The 25,836-nt window shown below is 40.6% G+C and overlaps 1 protein-coding gene across 1 annotated transcript in view; it reads left to right on the forward strand.

The window, feature by feature from the left end:
* Positions 1 to 25,805, forward strand: part of rif1 (replication timing regulatory factor 1) — a 53,591-nt gene extending 27,786 nt beyond the window's left edge. Inside the window, exons 16-35 of the mRNA XM_061970935.2 lie at positions 166 to 252; positions 340 to 413; positions 476 to 656; positions 730 to 837; positions 7,630 to 7,779; positions 12,953 to 13,052; positions 13,139 to 13,431; positions 13,499 to 13,701; positions 14,851 to 14,944; positions 15,015 to 15,146; positions 15,221 to 15,363; positions 15,433 to 15,522; positions 15,594 to 15,642; positions 15,711 to 18,869; positions 18,949 to 19,077; positions 19,147 to 19,233; positions 19,316 to 19,431; positions 21,086 to 21,236; positions 21,317 to 21,440; positions 25,285 to 25,805. Coding sequence (XP_061826919.2) covers positions 166 to 252; positions 340 to 413; positions 476 to 656; positions 730 to 837; positions 7,630 to 7,779; positions 12,953 to 13,052; positions 13,139 to 13,431; positions 13,499 to 13,701; positions 14,851 to 14,944; positions 15,015 to 15,146; positions 15,221 to 15,363; positions 15,433 to 15,522; positions 15,594 to 15,642; positions 15,711 to 18,869; positions 18,949 to 19,077; positions 19,147 to 19,233; positions 19,316 to 19,431; positions 21,086 to 21,236; positions 21,317 to 21,440; positions 25,285 to 25,562 — 5,748 coding nt within the window. The 3' untranslated portion in view covers positions 25,563 to 25,805. The remainder of the gene's footprint in view (positions 1 to 165; positions 253 to 339; positions 414 to 475; positions 657 to 729; positions 838 to 7,629; positions 7,780 to 12,952; positions 13,053 to 13,138; positions 13,432 to 13,498; positions 13,702 to 14,850; positions 14,945 to 15,014; positions 15,147 to 15,220; positions 15,364 to 15,432; positions 15,523 to 15,593; positions 15,643 to 15,710; positions 18,870 to 18,948; positions 19,078 to 19,146; positions 19,234 to 19,315; positions 19,432 to 21,085; positions 21,237 to 21,316; positions 21,441 to 25,284) is intronic.
* Positions 25,806 to 25,836: the final 31 nt, after the last annotated feature.

Here is a 25,836-nt window from a genome sequence, read left to right on the forward strand (position 1 = left end):
TCATGCTGATAGAAATGTTCCTCAATCTTCTTTTTTCCCCCTCAAAGTGTGCTCACATCCCTAAAAATGTGATGGTTGGAGAAAAAAAATGCACAGAGTAATTGGGTCCTAAAATAGTCCAGAAAGTGTTTTTTGGTACTAATACAGTATTCCAACATCTTGCAGATTCTCTTGGAGGGCACAGTCAAAGGCATCTCCCCTCGCGTCCTGGGCTCTGCCGCCTACCAAGTGGGCAAGATGGACGTGCTCAACGTGAGCGCCTCAGACTCCATGCTTTCTAGTGTTCACCTATGATGGCCTTTTTGGAGACAACCCAACGTTTATTTTTTTTCTTCTCAGGGAACGCCAGCGCTTTTCCTCATTCTCCTCCTCTTCGACAGCAGCATGCTGGCGGCCTACATCGAGGACGCCAGGTGGGACTAGTGTGTATCAACGTGGCGGTGACTGCTTATTGAATATGTTTGCCTCTGTGCAGGTTTTACCACTGCCTCAAGACGCTGGTGGGCTGCGGCCTGTCGGGCCCCACCTCCCCGTTGGCGTTTGGCGAGGCGGTGCTGGGCGCCATAAAGCGCAGCGCCACTTGCGTGCACAACAAAGAGCACCTGCTGAGGATGTGGAGCGCAATGGTCGGCCCGCTGACGGACACCATAACGCAGGTGTGGTGTTGTTGGACTGGTCTCCTGATGATGTCACAGATGACGTGAGGCCTTATTGGATGTCTCGTTGCAGTCGAATGAAGTCAACCAAGGAGACGCCTTGGAGCACAACTTCAGCGCCATGCACTCCGCCTTGTTGTTCCCCGTCACGCACCTGCTGAGTGGGACGCCTCTGCAGCAGGTTTGTATACAATACTTATCAGCAGACAGCATGGATGACACCATTTTGGTTGTAAAAACACAAAATGTCCCGTCAGTTTCGCTGCCTTTTTTAGCGATTGTTGTGGCCTAAAATATGTGAATTTGCAGAAGCTTTTTCACAGGGCTTAAAAAGTCTTGAATCCAACATTTTCAATTTAAGGCCTTAAAAAATAAGTTAAGAGCACTAAATTCCTTAATGTATACGGATATGGATTTATACAATTCAAAAGCCATATTGAATATTTAATGAATAAATTATCTAACATTGTCTGTATGCTTTCAAAATTGAGGCACTTTCTTCCTCTTAACGCTCTCCTAATTCTGTATGGGTCTATTTGAAGCACATATAAACTCAATGTCGTATGGTGTAACGCAGGGGTAGGGAACCTTTGGCTCTCGAGCCAGATGGGGCTCTTTTGATGACTGCATCTGGCTCTCAGATAAATCTTAGCTGACATTGCTTAACACGATAAGTAATGAATAATCAGTTTTAAAAATAACGTTCAAAATATAAAACATTCTCATGCATTTCAATCCATCCATCCGTTTTCTACCGCACCTGTTCAAGAAGTCGTAATATTGGTAAGAAGTATTTTATTTATTATTGGTTAGCTTCAGAATAACAATGTTATTAAAAAGAATAAGAGACTTATTATACTCTAAAAATGTTGGTCTTACTTAAAAATGCAGGCATTTAGTTGTATTTGGTGTTAAAAATATTATATGGCTCTCAAGGAAATACATTTTAAAATATTTGGCTTTCATGGCTCTCAGCCAAAAATGTTCCCGACCCCTGGTGTAACGTATCCCAGTTATCTTAAAAAACTGGAGAGTCTTCAGAAGAAAGTCATAGGTGTTATATCAACTTTAATGCTCTCTCAAATACTTTTTTTTTTAATTTTTTTAATTTTTTTTTATGGGTACAATATTCTGAAGCTTACTGAGTGCAACAGATTCCACAGTGCTTGTATTATGTATAACGTAGTATAAGGATTAAATTCTAGACTCTGTCAGCCCATTCCAGTGACCACTACTTCTCATAGACAAAACACTAGAAGTAGACTTTTATTAAGAGGGAAAAATGGTCATCTAAAATCTACAAGCTTTAGTATAGCCTGTAGAGGCCCGATGATCTGGAATGAGATTGATAGCTTTATAAAAGAATCATATTCTTTGAACATTTTTAAAAAGCGTTTTAAGAAAAATGTATTGCTACGTTATGATTAGTATATTTAGCACACCCCTCATGGCTGAGGAATTCACATTCGTTGCATAATTTTGGTCTTGACCTCAGTATGTATGATGGGATTATTGCACATCTTCTAGATGCAACCTTTTAATCAAATTTAAATACCGTATTTTTCTGAGCATAAGTCGCACCGAAGTATAAGTCGCACCTGCCGAAAATGCATAATAAAGAAGGAAAAAAACATATATAAATCGCACTAGAGCCCGGCCAAACTATGAAAAAAACTGCGATTTATAGTCCGAAAAATACGATAATTGGATATTGAGACTGATTTGGTGGATTTAAAGATTTATTTTTTATAAATGTCAGTCTGTTGGTAGGTTGGTATGAAAATGTAAATGGGTATTTGGTGGGTAGATTTTGAAATGAATTGTATTGTGCTGTATTTTGTATATTATATGATGTATATTTTAACTGTGGGTCCCTGTCCTTTTAAACTGTGCGCTTTTAGGGATTACCGTACCTGTTTGCAGAACGGACTCTGATATTAACAAAAGAAATAATTTAATACAAAATTGTCTGTATGTAAATAAATAAATGTCTAAAATCTCATAAAAGGTCTAAAATACGATTTTGAAAGGTTTAAAAAAAATCTATTTAACATTACTTTTATTTAAAAATGTGCATAAACTTCAGTCTTGCTTTTTAAATGTTTCGATTTTTTTGAGGACGCTATATCGTAACTACAAACGTAGGCTATATGAGCTGCCCGGTCGGTATTAATCAAGCACCACCTAGTGTGCTGTGTGCGCACAACGGTGGGTTGTTGCGGCTTCGCATAGCAGTATGTAAGTACAAGTTGAACATTTTGTGGTCCCAGAAGGATCAATTTAATGCATGCTTTAAGCCCGTGGATGGAGACATTAAGTGTTTAGGACCTGGATGTGGAGCTATTGTTTGTAAATATTGTAAATGGAATGATGATGTGAAAGTAAAAAATCTGGGATAAATCCGTGTCAGATCATGCTGAAACGCCACAAACACTTGCACAAATGTACAAAGATCAACTTAACCCCCCCAAAGGAGTGTTATGTGGGTAAAGTAACACCAGTTGCTCAAGGAGATCAATGTAAGATAATTACTAGTGAAATCATACTTTTACATACAGTAAGCACATGCTTATTTCTCTGTTACTAGTGTACTCAGCAGTAAAACTATTAAAAAAACAAACATAATTCTCTATTATTATTATTTATTCCAATAACTTCAGGTCAGTTTCTCATGCCTAATTTTTTTCAAGTTCATACAGCAAGTGACATTAAAAGCTATAAAGATTGTCTGTTTAGTGTTTACACTCAGTTTTTGGTTGGGTGAGGAAAGCAAGGAATATTTGCGAATGTTTTTCAATACTTTTCTAAATAAAGGGGACCACAAAAAATTGCTTTATAGGCTTTATTTTAACAAAAAATCTTAGGGTACATTAAACATATGTTTCTTATTGCAATTTAGTCCTTAAATAAAATAATGAACATGCTCGACAACTTGTCTTTTAGTAGTAAGTAAACAAACAAAGACTCCTAATTAGTCTGCTGACATATGCAGTAACAAATTGTCATTTATCATTCCATTATTTTGTCAACATTATGAGGGACAAATGTTTTTTAAATTATTAATCCACTTGTTCATTTACTGTTATCTTATTTTCTGTTTTAACATGTTCTATCTACACCTCTGTTAAAATGTAATAATCACTTATTCTTCCGTTGTTTGATACTTTACATTAGTTTTGGATGATACCACATATTTAGGTATCGATCCGATACCAAGTACCGTATTTTCCGCACTATAAGGCGCACCGGATTATTAGCCGCACCTTCTATGAATTACATATTTCATAATTTTGTCCACCAATAAGCCGCCCCGGACTATAAGCCGCGCCTACGCTGCGCTAAAGTGAATGTCAAAAAAACGCTGCGCTAAAGTGAATGTCAAAAAAACAGTCAGATAGTTCAGTCAAACTTTAATAATATATTGAAAACCAGCGTTCTAACAACTCTGTCCCAAAATGTACGCAAATGTGCAATCACAAACATAGTCAAATTCAAAATGGTGTAGAGCAATAGTAACATAATGTTGCTCGAACGTTAATGTCACAACACACAAAATAAACATAGCGCTCACCTTCTGAAGTTATTCTTCATTCGTAAATCCTTCGAATTCTTCGTCTTCGGTGTCCGAATTGAAAAGTTGCGCAAGCGTGGTATCCAAAATGGCCGGTTCCGTCTCGTAGAAGTCATCGGGAGTCAGTGTCGCTGTTGTTCTGTGAATCCTGCCTTCCGGAAAGCTCGGACCACAGTTGTGACCGAAATATCTGCCCAAGCATTTACGATCCACTGGCAAATGTTGGCGTATGTCGTCCGAGGCTGTCTGCCCGTCTTAGTGAAGGTGTGTTCGCCTTCGGAGCTGTGTGAAAAAAGCCACCCGGCCTCTTCGCGTAAACTTCCCTTAACCACTCGCTCATCTTTTCTTCATCCATCCATCCCTTCGAGTTAGCTTTTATGATGACGCCGGCTGGAAAGGTCTCTTTTGGCAAGGTCTTCCTTTTGAATATCACCATGGGTGGAAGTTAGCATGGCAAGCTAGAACCACAGTGAAGGATGACTTCTCATTCCCTGTGGTGCGAATATTCACCGTACGTGCTCCCGTTCCACAGTGCGGTTCAGTTGCTGTGAAATACGGTAGTAATCCGTGTGCGGATGGAGAGATTGCGTCTTTTTATGAACCGGATCGCTTAGTAGGAGCCATTTTGTGGTCTTTACAGATGTAAACAGGAAATGAAACGTACGGTGATATTCGCGCGTTTTTTCTTCTTCTTCCGGGGGCGGGTGAAGCGCTTCCTGTTCTATGGGGGCGGGTGAAGCGCTTCCTGTTCTATGGGGGCGGGTGCTTTCCTTGGCGGTTGCTTGCGTAGAAGAAGAAGCGCTTCCTGTTCTACCGGGAAAAAAGATGGCGGCTGTTTACCGAAGTTGCGAGATCGAAACTTTATGAAAATTAATCGTAATAAAGCGCACCGGGTTATAAGGCGCACTGTTAGCTTTTGAGAAAATTTGTGGTTTTTAGGTGCGCCTTATAGTGCGGAAAATACGGTAGTTACAGGATCATACATTGGTCATATTCAAAGTCCTCATGTGTTCAAGGACTTATTTACTGAGTTTTTTAACATAGTGTGAATTTTAGAAAAAAAAGATTTTGTGACGATATAAAATATCGATGTAATCATAGTATCGACTAGATACGGTCTTGTACTTGGTATCATTACCATGGATGTCAGGTGTAAGCCAACCATGGCATTTGTTTACATTGTGGAGTGCTATCTTTGGTGAGCTTTTGTATCCTCCTACGGTGTGTAGTAAAGCATGTTTAGCTATTCCTCGTCCTGCAGTGTTAATGATACTTGTAAGAAATTTATTTTTATTGACGCGAGGATTAGTGATTTAGAAGTAGCTAAAACACTGCAGACTGCGGATGGATGTTAGCTGCTATCTGGTAGCCATGTCTTAAAGCACCTCTTCCTGAGGGTGTTTCAGTGTTATAGCTTCACCTTTATCTTTAGTTTATAGACCAAAATGCGTCCATTCTCCCTTTTCTGTCTGCTTGTAAGTCCTCTGTGTGTGTGCGCTGCCGAACATGCTCCTCTGCTCGTAAAACCAGCAATGTCACGACGTGACGACGATGTGCCGTACTGCCTGTTAAAAAAAAAAAAGTGGGGTCGGGGAACCGGTACTTTTTAGAGGCTGTATAGTACCGAATATTATTAATTAGTATCGCGGTACTCGTACCGCTGTACCGTACAACCCCATCATCTTGTCATGCTTAATAAAAACTAACATGGGGCGGCGTGGCGCAGTGGAAGGGTGGCCGTGCGCGACCCGAGCGTCCCTGGTTCAATCCCCACCTAGTACCAACCTCGTCATGTCCGTTGTGTCCTGAGCAAGACACTTCACCCTTGCTCCTGATGGGTGCTGGTTAGCGCCTTGCATGGCAGCTCCCGCCATCAGTGTGTGAATGTGTGTGTGAATGGGTAAATGTGGAAGTAGTGTCAAAGCGCTTTGAGTACCTTGAAGGTAGAAAAGCGCTATACAAGTACAACCCATTTATCATTATCATTTATAACACAAAATCTAACTTCCTTAATTAGAAAACCATTTTGTGGTGGTTAAAAAGCTGCACACTGATATTGATTATTGATTAACTCTTAGCAGTTTTAGCACTTTGGACATAATGTGTAGAATTATGTTTGATTAATTCTTAAAATGTTGTTTATTTAAAAGATTGAATGTTTAATCTTACCATACCGCCACATTGGTGCGTGCGTTTGTGCGGCCATCTAAAGTCTCGGGAGTGCAACTGCATTGCAAATGAGCCTCAAATGTAAGCCGAAAACAAGAAATAACAACTGAACAGCAGTTTTTTTTTTTAAATGTTACATTAAAAATAGTTTTACTATCAATTAATTAATATACATCAACACACACAAAAGTACTGAAAATTGGTACCGTTGAGTATTGGTATCAATTCCCAGTTACCATTCATATTTAAATTGATACAGTGCCTAAACGTAGACCTCAAAACCACAGGATTTGAACAGAAAACATACTGTAGTGAAGACTTACTCATTTTATACCACTCAGACCTCAAAGTAAACACTAAATGGCAGTAAAGGTACATACTTGGAGTTCATCGTCCAATTACTATACAGTTATAGTACCGGTAACTAATAATTATTATATTTATAATTAAGAGACCACCAAAGGTTTCCTTATGGTTCGCTCTCTGCTCTGTCCTTTTACAGGTTGCAGACATTCCCTTAGTATGATTTACATTTAGTGTTTGTCCATCTTGAACATTCATTCATACTCCCGCCTGTTAAGAGCCTTTGTGAACTGATCTATAGCGTATGTTTTTATCGGTAAACCTAAGACAATGAGTGACAATCATCACTTCAACACATCGGTCTGAAAATGCTGCCTCTTTGCTAGGTCATCATTGCAAACAAAGCATTTGTTTTTAATTATCTTGCCCTGATATGTAAAGCTTGAATAAATATATAAATGCATGTAAACTAGAGAACCGGATAACAATTGTGCGATTTGAGCATAACAATTTGATATATTGTTGCACTTTGCTGTTTCTGCTTCATCTATGCAAGAAACAAACATAAGTTTTGAACAGATGGTTTGTGTGCGCGTTTCAGTGCTGCTCAGGCAAAATTGATTGCCCAAAACAAGGCTAATTGGCAAAAATGTGGGAGAAAGTTGCAGGCTTTGGACAAAGTCCCAAGGGGATTGGTTAAAAATTGTGTAAATTGGCGCGACCAATTGATGACCAACTAGTTTTTGTAAGAAGTAAGACTACGTATAGATTTTGACCATGTATGGTATTGGTATGATCCTGAAAGGTGTACGTTTACTCTTCCATATGTAGCGACTCTTAGTTACACACACATTCATGATATCAATAAAGTTAAATGATTATGTCGTCAGATTGTACGTGCACATGAGTCTGAATCTGTCGTGTCTGCAGGCGTCCCAGAAGTCCATGCTGTCCACGTGGTCTAAACTCTACAAGGTGTTTGCACGCTGCTCTTCTTTGGTGGTCACGGCCGAAGAAAATGTGTGCTGTGAAGAAATCTGTGCCAAGATGGCCGCTACGGTGGACCGGGAGACCTTGATGGTAAAAAAACATAATAATGCTGTGCGATATTGATAGACAAATAGCTTTATTAATCCCTTTTTGAGAGGTCCCTCGGGAAAATTCAAATTCCAGCAGCAGCAGGTCGCACCAAAAATACAGAAATAATACTCAAAGATAAATAAATAAAAACAAAATGGAGTTGTGTGTAAAGATGTATATCGTAGTATTTCCCTGACTATGGAGCGCACCATTATATAAGCTAAACAGACTCAATGACTCCGCGGTGACGTTATGGTGAATTTGTGAAACTGAAACAATACAAAAAGAATGCCATTGTAAGTTAATACTAACAAAGACATTCATAAATGTGTTAGCATGTTAGCTGATGCTATTGACGCTAGCTTGATTACATTACGAAGGCACATACAAAAATGCGTGAAAACACTCCTACAGATACCACACATGAGACGGTTTAGTCAGTTAAGAGTTGTTTTAGTTGGAAAACTTACAAACGTTGCTTGGAGTGGAGAATGAAGAATCTATATGAGTAGGAATGCTATGGACGGATAAAAGACGGAACAGTATACAGGTAAAAGCCAGTAAATTAGAATATTTTGAAAAACTTGATTTATTTCAGTAATTGCATTCAAAATGTGTAACTTGTACATTATATTTATTCATTGCACACAGACTGATGCATTCAAATGTTTATTTCATTTAATTTTGATGATTTGAAGTGGCAACAAATGAAAATCCAAAATTCCGTGTGTCACAAAATTAGAATATTAAGGCTAATACAAAAAAGGGATTTTTAGAAATGTTGGCCAACTGAAAAGTATGAAAATGAAAAATATGAGCATGTACAATACTCAATACTTGGTTGAAGCTCCTTTTGCCTCAATTACTGCGTTAATGCGGCGTGGCATGGAGTCGATGAGTTTCTGGCACTGCTCAGGTGTTATGAGAGCCCAGGTTGTTCTGATAGTGGCCTTCAACTCTTCTGCGTTTTTGGGTCTGGCATTCTGCATCTTCCTTTTCACAATACCCCACAGATTTTCTATGGGGCTAAGGTCAGGGGAGTTGGCGGGCCAATTTAGAACAGAAATACCATGGTCCGTAAACCAGGCACGGGTAGATTTTGCGCTGTGTGCAGGCGCCAAGTCCTGTTGGAACTTGAAATCTCCATCTCCATAGAGCAGGTCAGCAGCAGGAAGCATGAAGTGCTCTAAAACTTGCTGGTAGACGGCTGCGTTGACCCTGGATCTCAGGAAACAGAGTGGACCGACACCAGCAGATGACATGGCACCCCAAACCATCACCCAACCATGCAAATTTTGCATTTCCTTTGGAAATCGAGGTCCCAGAGTCTGGAGGAAGACAGGAGAGGCACAGGATCCACGTTGCCTGAAGTCTAGTGTAAAGTTTCCACCATCAGTGATGGTTTGGGGTGCCATGTCATCTGCTGGTGTCGGTCCACTCTGTTTCCTGAGATCCAGGGTCAACGCAGCCGTCTACCAGCAAGTTTTAGAGCACTTCATGCTTCCTGCTGCTGACCTGCTCTATGGAGATGGAGATTTCAAGTTCCAACAGGACTTGGCGCCTGCACACAGCGCAAAATCTACCCGTGCCTGGTTTACGGACCATGGTATTTCTGTTCTAAATTGGCCCGCCAACTCCCCTGACCTTAGCCCCATAGAAAATCTGTGGGGTATTGTGAAAAGGAAGATGCAGAAGAGTTGAAGGCCACTATCAGAGCAACCTGGGCTCTCATAACACCTGAGCAGTGCCAGAAACTCATCGACTCCATGCCACGCCGCATTAACGCAGTAATTGAGGCAAAAGGAGCTCCAACCAAGTATTGAGTATTGTACATGCTCATATTTTTCATTTTCATACTTTTCAGTTGGCCAACATTTCTAAAAATCCCTTTTTTGTATTAGCCTTAAGTAATATTCTAATTTTGTGACACACGGAATTTTGGATTTTCATTTGTTGCCACTTCAAATCATCAAAATTAAATGAAATAAACATTTGAATGCATCAGTCTGTGTGCAATGAATAAATATAATGTACAAGTTACACCTTTTGAATGCAATTACTGAAATAAATCAAGTTTTTCAAAATATTCTAATTTACTGGCTTTTACCTGTATGTATTTCCAGTTGAAAGCTCAGTCTAAACAGAAGGGAAATGCAGCACCTGCAGTGAGCAAAGTCGTCCAATAGTTGGTGCTAGAGTATGGAGGTTAGTTTGTCTTATATTGTGAAAGCTTTTTTTTTTTTTTTTGACACTGAATTTATGTACCGTAACTGAATTTTTAGTGTTTGAATTTTGTGAAATTTTTGCTGACAATTCAATTAAAAAAAATATGTGTTAAAAGCATTAAAATGCTTACAAAAGGCAGTTATCTGGGCTACCTGAGCATAATACAACATAAACATTTTAATGCAGCCCGCTGGGTATTTTCAAACTATAGAAATGACACCTTATTGGCTGGTTCTGAGAGTTCGATTGCTTTAGTCTTAATTTACCGGAAGTGGGTACTGCGTTCTTGAAGCAGCTCATTTTTGTGCACTGAATTTTGAAGCACTGATTTTTTTACACTGAACTTTTATACATTTAATTTTTAAGCACTCATTTTTCAAACTAATTTTAAACACTGAATTTTATATACACTGAACTTTTATACACTGAATTTTCAAACACTGAACTTTTATACGGTATATTGAACTTTTAAACACTGAATTTTTATACACAGAATTTTTAAACACTTGATATTTTTACACTAACATTTATACACTGAATTTCAAATACTACGTTTTTATACACTGAATATTCAAACATTGAATTTTTGTACACAAAATATTTAAACACTGATTTTTTTCCACACATTTTAAACAGTGAATTTTTTAAACATCTTACATTTTGCTAACAATTTTTTCCCAATAAAATTGTCAGCATACCGGCAAATGTAAAAAAAATTTGGTTTACAAATTAAAATACAAAAATTTCAGTTTAATTCACTGTAAAAAAAATTTTTTTTAAAAAGCTTTTGTAATAAGACACACATTACCTCCATACCATAGCGCTAACACACCTATTCAGTGTTTGTTTTTGAAAAATTCATAAATAAGCCGCACCGTTTTATAAGCCGCAGGGTACAAAGTGTAGGGAAAAAGTAGCAGTTTAAAGTCCGGAATTTAGGGTAATTAAAGATAACGTGATTACTAAAATATTTAATAGCTGCATCCCTATCTGGACTCAGGATTAGGATTAATATTGTTGTGCATGTGACACTATAGTACTATATCATCACAGTCCAACGTAAAGCTGGTATTTCCATTTGTTTCCTTTCTGTCAAAAACAAACGGAATACATCGGCCTGAAAAGGTACATTTTGAGCAACAGGAAAGCCATCTTTGAAATGAAAAACTTTCAAGATCTGTTCCAAAATACATTTGTAGGCTAAAGTGCTTCTTTAACATTCGCCAATCAGAAGCCCAAACAATCCATCATTCACAATCTTTATGTGAGGAGAACAAGTTTTATGTATTTTAATGTGGAGAATACAGCAGGTACGATTTACAAATCCTAAAACAAGTGAAGTTGGCATGTTGTGTAAATGGTAAATAAAAACCGAATACAATGATTTGCAAATCCTTTTCAACTTATATTCAATTGAATAGACTGCAAAGACAAGATATTTAATGTTTGAACTGAGAAACGTATTTTTTTTTTTGCAAATAATCATGAACTTGGAATTTAATGGCAGCAACACATTGCAAAAAAGTTGGCACGGGCATTTTTACCACTTTGAACAACACTCAGTAAATGTTTGGGAACTGAGGAGAGCAATATTTGAAGCTTTTCAGGTGGAATTATTTCCCATTCTTGCTTGATGTACAGCTTAAGTTGTTGAACAGTCTGAGGTCTCCGTTGTCGTATTTGACGCTTCATAATGCGCCACGCATTTTCAATGGGAGACCGTTCTGGACTACAGGCAGGCCAGTCTAATCTTTTACTACGAAGCCACGCTGTTGTAACACGTGCAGAATGTGGCTTGGCATTGTCTTGCTGATATAAGCAGGGGCGTCCATGAAAAAGACGTTGTTTGGATGGCAACATATATTGCTCCAAAACCTGTATGTACCTTTCAGCATTAATGGTGCCTTCACAGATGTGTAAGTTACCCATGCCTGGGTCCCCAATACACCCTCATACCATCATACCATCACAGATGCTGGCTTTTGAACTATGCACCTAGAACAATCCGGATGGTTCTTTTACTCTTTGATTCACAGTTTCCAAAAACAATTTAAAATGTGGACTCGTCAGACCACAGAACGCTTTTCAACTTTGCATCAGTCCATCTTAGATGAGTTTGGGCCTAGAGAAGCGTATCTGGGTGTTGTTGATAAATGGCTTTGGCTTTGCATAGTAGAGTTTTAACTTGCACTTACAGATGTAGTGACGAACTGTCATTACTGACAGTGGTTTTCTGAAGTGTTCCTGAGCCCATGTGGTGATATCCTTTACAGACTGATGTTGCCTTTTGATGCAGTACAGCCTGAGGGATCCAAGGTCACGGGCATTGCTGCTTACGTGCAGTGATTTATCCAGATTCTCTGAACCTTTTGATGATATTACGGACCGTAGATGGTGAAATCCCTAAATTCCTTGCAATAGCTCATTGAGAAATGTTGTTCTCAAACTATTGGACAATTTGCTCACGCATTTGTTAACAAAGTGGTGACCCTCGCCCCATCCTTGTTTGTGAATGACTGAGCATTTCATGGAAGCTGCTTTTATGCCCAATCATGGCACCCACCTGTTCCCAACTAGCCTGTTCACCTGTGGGATGTTCCAAATAAGTGTTTGATGGGCATTCCTCAACTTTCTCAGTCTTTTTTGCCACTTTTGCCAGAGTTTTTGAAACATGTTGCAGGCATCAAATTCCAAATGAGCTAATATTGGCAAAAAATAACAAAGTTTACCAGTTCAAACATTAAATGTCTTGTTTTTGCAGTCTATTCAATTGAATATAGGTTGAAAAGGATTTGCAAATCATTGCATTCTGTTTTTATGATTTACACAACAAACTTCACTGGTTTTGGGTTTTATACATAGAAATTCAGCTCAGCTATTTTTGCTTTGATATTCTGGCATAATATTAAGTACATGTTATCATCAACCTTGTTGCGGCTTTCCTCAGCTTCCATCCTCGCTGATGGCGACTTCTTGCATCCTGCACGTCATGGTGGAATGTGTGGACTTCTCCCCGTACACGCCACACTTCCAGCAGAAGTTAAAGTGTAAGTTCATCCTTCTAGTCACTCAAGCACTGCAGGACCATGACTTCCGGTCTTGTTATGAATGCTGTATGATCTCGCTGCTGCAGCTCCCCACACTCCAGGAACCTGGAACAAGAAGAAAAGCAAGGCTCTCGGGAACTTGTCCACCTTGGAGACCCTGCTGGTTCAGTGTCTAGATGCGTACCTGGCTGGCCAGGAGGAGGTTCCGTCCGAGAGCACGGGCACGGCACTGCTCTCCATCTTGTCCGCCCTCTTCACCAACCTGGTGCTTGGTCAAGCCGCCAAGGAGCTGCTCACTTCCACCATCCAGCTTCTCGCCGTCCTCTATCAGAAAGCAGATGGCGAGCCGCCCGAGTTCACATCACAGATTCTTACCAAGGTGTGTTCTTGAAGCGTAATGGCTTAATCGCTAATTAAGATGCTATCATAACGGCGTGCTCCTGCAGATGGAGAAGCTTGTGAGCGAGATCTTGAACTGCATCCAGAGCCGCTCTGCTCTTGCCTATGATGACGACCTCCTGGCTCTGCTTTCTCCACTGCTTTGTGTGCTCTTCTCGCACAAAAACAAGCAGCACCGCACAGCCGTCACACACTTCTGGAATTCCACCTTCGCCAACACCGTCAGCCTGACGTATCCGGAGAAGCTCAGGTGTGTGTGTGTGTGTGTGTGAGAACAACTATCAGATATGAGGCCAATATTACATATATTTAATCTGTCATGAGACATGCAAATATAAATTAAATACACAGAGACTTAAGTAAATTAAATGAACTCAAATACCGTATTTTTCGGAGTATAAGTCGCACCGGAGTATAAGTCGCACCTGCCAAAAATGCATAATAAAAAAGGAAAAAAACATATAAGTCGCACTGGAGCCCGGCCAAACTATGAAAAAAAACTGCGACTTATAGTTATGGAAAATACGGTAAGTCGCAGTTTTTTTCATAGTTTGGCCGGGGGTGCGACTTATACTCAGGAGCGACTTTTGTGTGAAATTATTAACACATTACCGTAAAATATCAAATAATATTATTTAGCTCATTCACGTAAGAGACTAGACGTATAAGATTTCATGGGATTTAGCAATTAGGAGTGACAGATTGTTTGGTAAACGTATAGCATGTTCTATATGTTATAGTTATTTGAATGACTCTTACCATAATATGTTACGTTAACATACCAGGCACGTTCTCAGTTGGTTATTTATGCGTCATATAACGTACACTTATTCAGCCTGTTGTTCACTATTCTTTATTTATTTTAAATTGCCTTTCAAATGTCTATTCTTGGTGTTGGCTTTTATCAAAGAAATTTCCCCAAAAAATGCGACTTATACTCCAGTGTCTTATATGTTTTTTCCTTCTTTATTGTGCATTTTCGGCAGGTGCAACTTATACTCCGAAAAATACGTTACCTACAAACGAGGCATAACGATGCAATATGTACATAAAGCTAGCCTAAATACCTTGCAGTCATGCAGTGACCAAATATGCCTGATGAACACTCCACACAAGTCAATAACATCAACAAAGTTCACCTTTTTGCATTCACGCATAGCATAAAACGTTTGGTGAACAAAATGAGAGAAAGGAGTGGCCGCTCATCTTTTTCCATTTTCAGACATTTTTGAAAAAGCTCCAGAGAGCCATGGCGCTAAAGATCCGCGGGTTTCCCACCCCTTCGCTAGTCAAAGATCCCTTAATTTATCAGAAGTTTTTCGCTGCTTCAAGTAATCTGCTGCAAATCAAGTTTTGAACTTCCTAGCCGGTTCATTTCTTTGTACTTATTTTTTCAAAGACCCATCTTGACCCAGGTGAAGCAAAAGACTCCCATCATTCTTCCCGGGTTTGAAGCCATCAGTGGTCCTGATGATCTCAGTGGACAGTATTCTGTGAGTTACAACTTTTCCTCCTACTTTTCTTCTGGTGCCACTTTTTCTTAGCTGTTGTGTCTCCCCGCAGAGCGAGAGTTCCCAGTTAGAAACCATACTCAGCGGTGTGCCAGTCGCCTCTGCAGGGAAGAGGGACTCTCTCCAGGGAAAGTCTGCTGTGGCAAATGACCAAAGCTACATCAAGACCTCCAAACTGGTCTCCGTAAGTCTTTATCCAAGTCTCGTCTCGCAACATTGCCTTCCTATGTCAGAGCTAAACACATTTCCTTTCTCTAGACAAAGCTGGACTTTGGCTCCCCGATGGTTCCCCGTAGGGAGGTCTTGGAAGAGCAGGCTTCTGTTGATTTTGTCTTCATTCCTCCTGAGACAAAGGAGAGAGTTTTAACAGAGCACCAAAAGGAGGTCAAAAGCACCAAAAGGTCTGATTGATCCGTTGTCTTTTTAAATATTTCTATTGGTATTATTAAAAACATATTTTTGCTTCAAAGGGTGGACATACCTGCTATGTACAACAACCTCGATGCCTCTTTGGATACCACCGTTTTCACTCAGTACACACAAAGTCAGGAAGACTCTGTGTAAGTAAAACATTGAGTATTTATGTGCACGTGTCTTGAAGCTTTACTTATGTCAAATTATCTTCCCAAAGGGGCCAGCCACCAACTGAAGAAGATGTTGCCCAGGAAACTCCTGAAAAGGTAAATAAACTTTGAAATACATAAAAACCCTCATTTCATCTGTCTAAAAACTGTCTTTGGTTTCTCAGGGTGCTGAGTTGAGTGAGGTTTCTGACATTCAAAGAAAGGAAACTCAAGACTTTGAAGCTTTCGAGAAAAAGTCAGAGGAGGAGCCGGAGATGATACCTGAGTCGACCGATGTTTCCATGGAGGACGATGCCAAGAGTGACGTCAGAGCTGAAGATACAAGTGCACAGCCTGCAAAGACGACCAGTCCCAACACGTCAGTCTCTGGAACTCCTCAGAAGTCCAGCAGTGGCAGCAGACGTCAGAACTTCATTACTTTGGAGAAATATGCCGAGGGAAAGCCTGCGAGCCCCAGCACTGTGTCCACCTTCACAGGATCCCGAGTTAAGACCTCTAATAGCCAGGAACCCTCGACAAACTCCGATAATCTTTCTCCCGAGGCATCCCAAAAAGTGAGTCTGCAAAACTCTGAGAGTGTCTGTGAGAAGACCCTAAAGTGTCCAGTGAGTGAAATCCAAGAGTCCCCTCGAAGGCCCAAAGTGGATAGTGAAAGGCTAGTCAAGCCTGTCAGGTTGACTGAGAGGCTTCCGAGTGATGAAACTGTAGATGAAGATGTCATCCCAGACACTCAGACTGAGGATGCGGTCATGGTGAATCCTGCAGAGACCGTCACCTCAATGGATGTGACACCTTCAGATTCAAATGCGGATTCTATAGAGACTTTTGATGATTCCCAGTTGTCTGAAAGCCTGACCTCTCCCAGTGATACGAACGTGAATTCTCAAGAGACACTTGTTGATTTGCAGTCAGCCATTTCTCAGAGCGAGCAGAGACGACAAAGCCGCAGACAAAGTAAGCATCTACTCCCGGAAGAAGAGCCAGTGAAGTCAGACATGTTGTCAAACAGACCAAATACCAGAAGCAAGCTAGCCAGCGAGAAGGTCACTGCGAAACTACGGAAGAGGTCTCTGAGGGACAGCGGGTCAGACAAAATGAACTCCCCAGCCCGATCACACAAGAAGGTTAAGCTATATAGCAGTTCGGGGGAGTTCCTCATTAAACCAGAAAACAAAAGTAGAAGCAGCAGATTCCAAAATTTGAGTCAAACAAACGACCAGTCGGACTCTCCGTCTGAGTCAAGCCAGTCTCAGAGAAAGAGCAGCCGGTCTCGTAAATCTTTAACAGAGCCTGATGAGGAGAATGGTATAAATGCAGAGTCTGTGAAAAATTCCAAACAAGCTACCCAGTCTGATTCTGATAGCCAATCACAACAAAGACGCCGCCAGTCTTCTAAATTATCACGTGAGCCCAAAGAGAAGGGTCTTATGGAGCCTGAACCAATGTCTGAGAAAGTGCCAAGTCAAACTGCCTTAAAACCAGACAGCCAGTCTGATTCTGAAAGGCGCCGTCGGTCTTCAAAATCCTTACTGCTGTCTGAAGAGGAGGATCTCCAGAAGCCAGAGAAAGTCTCTGGTCAAAGTGACTTACAAGCGGACACCCTGAATGTTTCCGAATCACAAGAACAACATGATCGGCCTGCCAAATTTGTATTGGAGCCTAAGGAGGAGAGTATTAATGGGCATGACACTACATCTGACAAGATGTCCAGTCAGACTGACTTTAAATCAGATAACCAGTCTAATTCTGAAAGTCAGACACAGAACCATCTTCGCAAACCTTCTAAATTACTGCAGCAGATACTGGAGAAAGGATATTTAAAGACGGAGTCTGAATCAGGAGATTTTGGGACAGACCTTAAAATAGTCTCGCCTCAAACGGATGACCAATCCGAAGAATGCGATTTTGTTGAGCAAAACAAAACCACTGAAGGAGATTCTCCGTTTTCTTCTTCAACTAGTGGTGAGTTTCAAGATGCGGTGAGCACACCAAAGGGTGATTTAAAGATGTTTAAGCCTGAAGAACTTAGTCAAGATTCCCAAAAGATCATGCCAGCGTCCACTGCAACGCCACCTCTAAAAACATACAGAAGACCAAGTATGGCATCTTCAGAGGACGGCGATAAAAGTGATCTCAGGACTTCATCCAGGAGGAAAAATATGTCTAGTTCTCAAGAAATTGCTTCGTCAGAGGCTAGGAGTGAAGGTAGGCAACGGAAGAGCAAGGCTGCTTGTTCTTGTACTTCAGAAAGCTCCCAGTCATTGGCTGGTGCAGCATCCACTGAGTCCTCTCCATTGAGGGGCAGATATTCACGGCGACGGTCTTCTACTACTGAATCATCTGAGTCAGAATTGTCACAGGCCAGGAAACATCCTTCACTGCCCACAGAGAGTCGAAGGAAATCCAGATTATCGCCAAATGCTCTGAAATCACTTGAAAAAGTGGGTGCAAAGGATTCTGCAACTCCAGAGACTTTGAAAACCACGAAAGTAGAATATGGTGATTTATCAAAAAACTCAGATTCTTCATTTTCTGAATCACCAGAGACTTTGGACATCTCCAAAGAAAGACAGATAGACAATACTGAAGCATTAGAGCCTGAAACTGCAGAGACTCCACTCATTGTGTCACCGCGCAAGAAGCGGAGCAGACGAAGAGTCTCTGGAACCAAAACTCATGCGTCTTTAGAAGAACCACAGCAGTTGGAATCAGAAATGATAAACTCAGAAGAGCTCCCTACCCAGCAGAGTCAGGAGGACATGCTTTGTGAGACTTCTGCTGCAGACACACCAGCTCCTCCCAGTGAGTCCCAAGAGAAGTTGCAGGAGGAGAGCATAGCTGAGGTGATTGAACCCGTAAAGGATTTTGATTCCGGTCATCGTGAAGACGCAGTTGCTCCAGCCGTGGAGGAACCTGACAGTTCCACACTTGGACAAGTCCAAGAAGAAGGTTCAATTGTAGTTGATGTTGAGGAAAATTCCCCAAACCAGGACTTGGAAGACGTATCAGAAAAAGATGCCCCTGTGTGTGATGGTGATAAAGATGAACTGTTGCCTTTAGAGAAAACCCAGACCACAGGCATGGATCCAGATGCTGCTCTAAGCAGTCTTTGTACATCTGATTTAACACACAGCAGTGTCGCCCACAATTCGCCGGCAAAGATTAAGGATCTTGAGGCTGCGTTGGGGCCAGCCATAGTGCTGAGTCCCTGCAGTAACAGGACCAAGGGCATCTGGTCGCCATCTGCCTCCCCGTCATCGAGTATCCTGAAGAAAGGCCAGAAGCGACTCCTGGAGGAGGAGACACCCTCACCTCCAGTGAAGGTCGGTGACGCTTTGGCCACATGCATGCTTTTTATGATTTGGTTGTGAACATAATCGATGTTCTTGTCTCGCAACGCAGTCCAGGCGTGTGTCTTTTGCGAATCCAATCCAACAACACGAGACTGCGGACGACATTGATCGCCGCAGCCCTGCCGTCCAAACCAGCTCCCCTCGAAGATCCAAAGTTGGCAACCTCCCACAGCCCAAAGTAAGACTTTACTTTAGCAGTTTTTAATGGAAACTTGGAATTTAACAACCTTCTGCCCCGCTGTTTTAGTTAATCACGACGCCAACAAAGGGCTCGACGATCTTCAGTCCCAGGATTCTTCGGAGTCCAGGTTTCAAGAGCTCTAAGAAATGCCTGGTAGGATTGATCACACCCTTTAATCCAGGCCTAGTCTACTTCAGAACTTCACAGCCGGCTGATTTCTGCCACGTCTTCTCAGATTTCTGAGATGAGCCAGGAGCTCCGCCCCGTTCCTAAAGACTGCATCTACCCGGCCCTGGTTGGCTGCTCCGCACCTGTGGAAGCTGTGCTGCCGCAGATATCCTCCAGCATGTGGTGAGTTCTGGCGAGGATAAGATTCCGTTGTCGTTCATGAGTCTTCTTGTAGATACAAAAGGAACCTTACTTTTGAGGTGCTGTTTGTAAGTAACAAAGCCTACTACTTCTTGTTGGCGATAAAAAACCAAGGTACCCAGATTTCACACCCACGTGGATTTACTCTTAATTTCTACCAGAGCCCGTCTAAGTGGCAAACGTTCCTGCTTGCTTCCAAAATAATACTCAATGTTATTAAATTATCTTCCCAAAATATTGTTTTATTGCCGTATTTTTCTGGGCTGGAGAGCGCACTGGTATTTTAGCCGCACCCTCCGAGTTTTAGAATAAATAAATCTGTTTCCATATATTAGCCACACCGGACTATATGCCGCAGATATATACCGGTACGAAAGATTTTGTAAATGTTTATTTACATAACTTAATTGTTTCCAAACGGTGCCTGTAAAACGGCTGATCAAACAAAACAGAAGTCATTGTCATGGACCCACTAGTTGCGCAAGCTAGCTCTCCAATCTGCTAAATAGACTCAATAACTCCACGGTAACGTTTTGGTGAATTTACTAAGGAATTTATGTTGAATGCTGTTGTAAGTTAGTAATACAACTAATAAAACTAACACAGACACTCGTAAATGTGTTGATTACATTACTATAGCATGTACAAATATACACTCAAACACGGGACAGTTTAGTAAGAATTGTTTTAGTTATATTGTAAAACTTACAAACGTTGCTTGGAGCGACGAATGTTGAATCTTTTCAGGCAGAAATGTTATGGACGAAGACTTGCGTTTAAAGGAACGAAACGGGAAGTCATTTTTCAACCCGCACGCACCTGCAGTGAGCAAACTTGTCCAAAAGATGGCGCCATGGCACAAACAATAACAAACCTTTTGAGTTGCCGTGTTTCCATTACCCCTAGAAATGTACAAAATCTAAATATTGCAATAATAAACTGGTAATGGAAACACACATTTAAAAAAAACCTCTTAAATATCGCTCAAACAGTTTTGCGCTCTCGTGAGGTGGTTTTTGAGAGGTTTCCATATTGAAGTGTTTCGCAAAAGTTAAAGTTAAAAAGTTAAAGTACCAATGATTATCACACACACACTAAGTGTGGCAAAATTATTCTCTGCATTTGACCCATCACTCTTGATCAAAGCACAATGAAATCACCTTTTTTGCATTTGGAAGGCATTTAAACACCGAACAAGGTGCCAATGCAGGACAAATAGGTCCTGCGTCACCTATTGACATCAGGGACTGCAAAATCTTCCTCAAAGTGGAGTCTAGAATTACGGCTCATTACACAAAAACTGCTAATGGAAACACCTACAAGTTGCAAATGTACTTTGTCAAAAATGTTTAAGTATTGCTTTTACTTTGCGAAAAACTGCAATTGAAACGCAGCTAGCTTCCCTATCGGTGTTTCATCAAAACTATTTGTTGGACTCAAAACACTATAGTCATTAGCGAAGAAAAATCCATAAACTAACCAAACCGTTTTAAGAAGCCGCAGGGTTCAAAGCGTAGGAAAAAAGTAGCGACTTATAGTCTGGAAAATACGGTAATGGTTTTAGACTCAATCTTCAGGAAGTAGAAGCCATTTTTTAGTCTAATATTAGAGTTTTACAATGTGGTTCTTCTGGCAGGTCTCGTGGTTTCGGTCAGCTGGTGCGAGCGCGCAACATCAAAACAGTCGGCGACCTCAGCTGTCTGACCCCCAGTGAGATCAAGACGCTTCCTATTCGCTCCCCAAAGATCTCCAACGTCAAGAAGGCGCTCAAGTCCTACGAACAACAGGTACATGTGCCACGCAAACCGTTTTAGTGCGCTCCGTTTTTCCTCGGTTGTCTTCTGACCTGCGACGACCGCTCCTGCAGCGTAAAGGAAGAGGCCTTGAGGAGTTGAAGAGTTTCGTGGAGATGGAGATGATGACCTCAGAGCTGGAGGAGACCAGCACGACTCCCAACCAGGATGATGAAGACAAGAGCAACGAAACGTTGGGTATGTACGTCAACTAGGGCTGAAAACTATCAAGTTTTTTTAATTTTTCATTACCTATAAGGAGCAGGAGGAAAATATATCCATCCATCCATTTTCTACCACTTGTCCCTTTCGGGGTCGCGGGGGGTGCTGGAGCCTATCTCAGCTTCATTCGGGCGGTAGGCGGGGTACACCCTGGACAAGTTGCCACCTCATTGCAGAGACAACATTCACACTCACATTCACACACTGGGGCCAATTTAGTGTTGCCAATCAACCTATTCCCAGGTACATGTTTTTGGAGGTGGGAGGAAGCCGGAGTACCCAGAGGGAACCCACGCAGTCACAGGGAGAACATGCAAACTCCACACAGAAAGATCCCAAGCCCGGGATTGAACTCAGGACCTTCGTATTGTGAGGCACATGCACTAATATTTTATTTCAAATGTAACCTTCCTCTGATTATAATCCCTCAATTATAAAGGCAGAAAGGAGATGTCAACACAAGCATGGAAAACAATCAAGGTCAACAAAATACCGTATTTTCCGCACTATAAGGCGCACCGGATTATTAGCCGCACCTTCAATGAATGGCATATTTCATAACTTTGTCCACCAATAAGCCGCCCCGGACTATAAGCCGCGCCTACGCTGCGCTAAAGGGAATGTCAAAAAAACAGTCAGATAGGTCAGTCAAACTTTAATAATATATTAAAAACCAGCGTTCTAACAACTCTGTTCACTCCCAAAATGTACGCAAATGTGCAATCACAAACATAGTAAAATTCAAAATAGTGCAGAGCAATAGCAACATAATGTTGCTCGAACGTTAATGTCACAACACACAAAATAAACATAGCGCTTACTTTCTGAAGTTATTCTTCATTCGTAAATCCTTCGTCTTCGGTGTCCGAAGTGAAAAGTTGGGCAAATTTACGATCCACTGGCAGATGTTGGCGTCGTCTGGCGCTGCCTCCTCGTCTTAGTGAAGGTGTGTTCGCCTTCTGTCCTCCATTGTTCCCACGCAGTTAGCAGTCTAGCTTCGAATGCCCTGTTGACACCAATATCTAGCGGCTGGAGGTCTTTTGTCAATCCACCCGGAATGACGGCGAGTATTGAATTAAGCGCGTAAGCGTGTCTCTCAATGTGCTGTTATGAGCTAGCAAATATAACAACTACACTACCCAGCATGCAACGATAGTTACGAGCATGGGCGGTAGCCCTGAGAAGCGTTGTTGTATGCTGGGAGTTCGAATGTGGTTATGAGCACGCTGTGAGAAAACGTTGAGAACTCAGTTAACACGCCTCGTCTGCATTATTTATAATTAGACAGACAACACACTTAATAGGAGCCATTTTGGGGTCTTTACATAAACACACAAATGGAAATGAAACGTCACATATCCCAGCATGCACCGCGCGCTTCTTCTACGGGGAAAAAAGATGGCGGCTGTTTACCGTAGTTGCGAGACCTAAACTTTATGAAAATGAATCTTAATATTTATCCATATATAAAGCGCACCGGGTTATAAGGCGCACTGTCAGCTTCTGAGAAAATTTGTGGTTTTTAGGTGCGCCTTATAGTGCGGAAAATACGGTAGTAAAATCACATTGAACACTTACAACAACAATAAGCTCTTAAAATGAAGGTGCAAAAATAAGGAATATGTAAGAAATGCTTCATAAAGTGTAATAAAATAGTGCAAATTGTGAAAATGTAAACATAGAAACCTGAGAAGAACTATTTTCTGCAGGTTTAGTTGCATTCTGGGCCCCTAAAACAGTTTTGACACCAAGCTGCAAACAAACAGAAGTGGAAACCTGGTGTAGTTTGGTTATGGCTAGGCGATATGGCTGAAAACTGTGTCACAATATAAGTGTATTATATCGGTCGATATCTATAATTATTAATATTTTTATCACCTATGGAAAATAAGAACCAGGAAAAATATATAAAATGTATTATAACCTCTTCAGCAAACAATGCAGAAAGGAAATGTCAGCACAAATATGGAAACAATGTACCGGTAAACAAAATTAACAATCATCTGTCAAAATGAAGGTACAAAATAAGGAATATGTCAAAATTGTTTTAATAAAGTGTAAGACAATAGTGCAAAATGTAAACATAGAAACCTGAGAATAACTTTTTTCTGCAGGTTTAGTGGCAGGAAGTTACAGCTGTGCTCTAAAGGATGAGCACGGCTCAGGCGGTGTGGTATTAACGGTCTTGGTAGTTCTGACTACGGTAAAAAAAAATCCTCAAAAACATTTTTTTTTCTTTTATGACTTTCCATGCAAAGAATCAACTGCTAGACAACAAGATGGCGCAACCAAATGTGATAGTTGATACTGTCACCTGATTGGCTGTTAGCGTATCACGCCCACTGATCAATGATCACTTCCTGCATTACTCAGTTACCAGAAAGTGAGTGCCTTTGCTTGTGCTTCGCAACTTCGCTTTTTTCCGACAAAGAAGACACAAAATCAAAGGTTTTATTGAACGCATTTTTTATTGATTGGTCACGGAAGCGATATATATATATATTGATATCATTTTATCGCACAGACCTGATGTTAACCCACGGGTGTCAAACTCGTTTTCATTGAGGGCCACACCACAGTCATGGCTGCCATTAGAGGGCTGCTTGTAACCGTAAATAAATAATGAATTTGCCTATGAATATAAATATTTTACTTTTTTTTTTTTTTTACTGGCAGCTTAGTTGCCAGACTTTTACTGTACCGGTAAAATATATGGTGTTTTCTTTTTATATATGTTGGCAACTCGGCTGCCAGTTTTTTTTACCATAGTAAAATGTGGTACCATAAAATCATCAACTGTGCATTTTACTGTAAAAACGAAACAAAACTGGCAGCTCAGTCGACAGAATTTTACTGTAAAAAAACTAACATTGGTAGGTTTTTTTTCAACTTATATATGCTGTAAAAAAAAAAAACCCTACATTTTACAGTAAAATTTAATGGTCATTTTTATAGTGTACAATTTGATGGATAAGTTAAGCAGATATTTAAGTATTTATTTGGATTTTGACCCAAAAAGTTAGATAATATAATATTTGTTGCACCATTTGTTTTCCCTGTCAAACTACAAAAATAACCCTAATACCTTTTTAGTAAAAAAAAAAAGTAAAGAAAGAAAATAGAAGGTATTTTATTGATGCATATTATTTCCAGGCTTTTGCGGGCCATATAATAATGACGTGCAGGGCCAGATATGGCCCGCGGGCCTTGAGTTTGACACTTGTGTGTTAACCCATCAGGCCCTTCTAAGCACTTTGAATAAAACCTTCAATTTTGTTTCTCTAATCATGCGTTCACCCACTGGTCTGTTTGTGGAACTAATGTGCATTTTAAAATAGTCAACTAACTTGAAAGGGAACACAAACTAAGGTATGTAATAAAAGTTGATTTAATTAAATATTTGATTACATTTAATAAGTTATTTAGAAAATAATAGTTATATACAGAATATATATTATTAGGTAATTATAACTGATTAAATATGATATTAAAGGTCAAAACAATATAAAACAAACATCAGATGTTCACTTAATAATACAGGTAATAATAAAATGAATATACGTTTATTAAACGTTTAACAGTCAGCTGATGATAACTGCTGCCCCTTTATATCTTGTTTTTCTTACATTTCTGAGTATCACTTGCAGGTATCATATAGTCAACTTGGCATGCAGTTGCAAGTTACTGAGGCAGCAGAGTTATTAAGACAACAAATTTAAGTCGCTCCCACGACTGAATGGGTCTTCTAAAAGTAAAAAATTCCATGAAGAGTTTGAAGTTGTGGGTTAAAAATAGGTTATCTGATTATCTCTTTGTGCAGCCACAGAGTTGGTGGACCAGCCAGGTCCAGTTCCCACCGGGCAGGGTGACGAGCACTCAAGCCTCCAAACCCCCACCGGGGTCCCCGAGGCTCCTTCAGTGGCTCAATGGGGTCTCTTGTCCCAGCTGGACTCTCTGGACAGCGAGATGACTCCGCCTCTTCTGAACCAATGTTCTCCCCAGCAGCTGTTGGACGTCCATCAGCGTCTGACAGGCCTCACGAGGCGCGTCGTTCTGGAGATGAGTGTTCGTCTCGGCGCCGCTCAGGAGCGTCCCTGATTGCTCCGTGGACAACACCCCCTGTGCCCTTTTTGTTTTTGGTTTTTAAAGTCACTTCTTTGACTGCTTTTTACCAAACAACCCATGTTTTAACTCACACACTCGGTGTGTTTAGCTTGTAAATATTGTAGAACGATGACTTGTTTTAAGCTAACAAGTAGGTTAGCATTTATTTTTATTCTCATGTGTGCTTTTTAATCAGTTAAAATAAAAACATTGGAATGTATGTATTTGAAAGAAAAACTGGAGTGTTGAAAGTGTTTTCTGTTCATTT

This window comes from Nerophis lumbriciformis, linkage group LG13 (assembly GCF_033978685.3).
Source record: "Nerophis lumbriciformis linkage group LG13, RoL_Nlum_v2.1, whole genome shotgun sequence".
NCBI lineage: Eukaryota > Metazoa > Chordata > Actinopteri > Syngnathiformes > Syngnathidae > Nerophis > Nerophis lumbriciformis.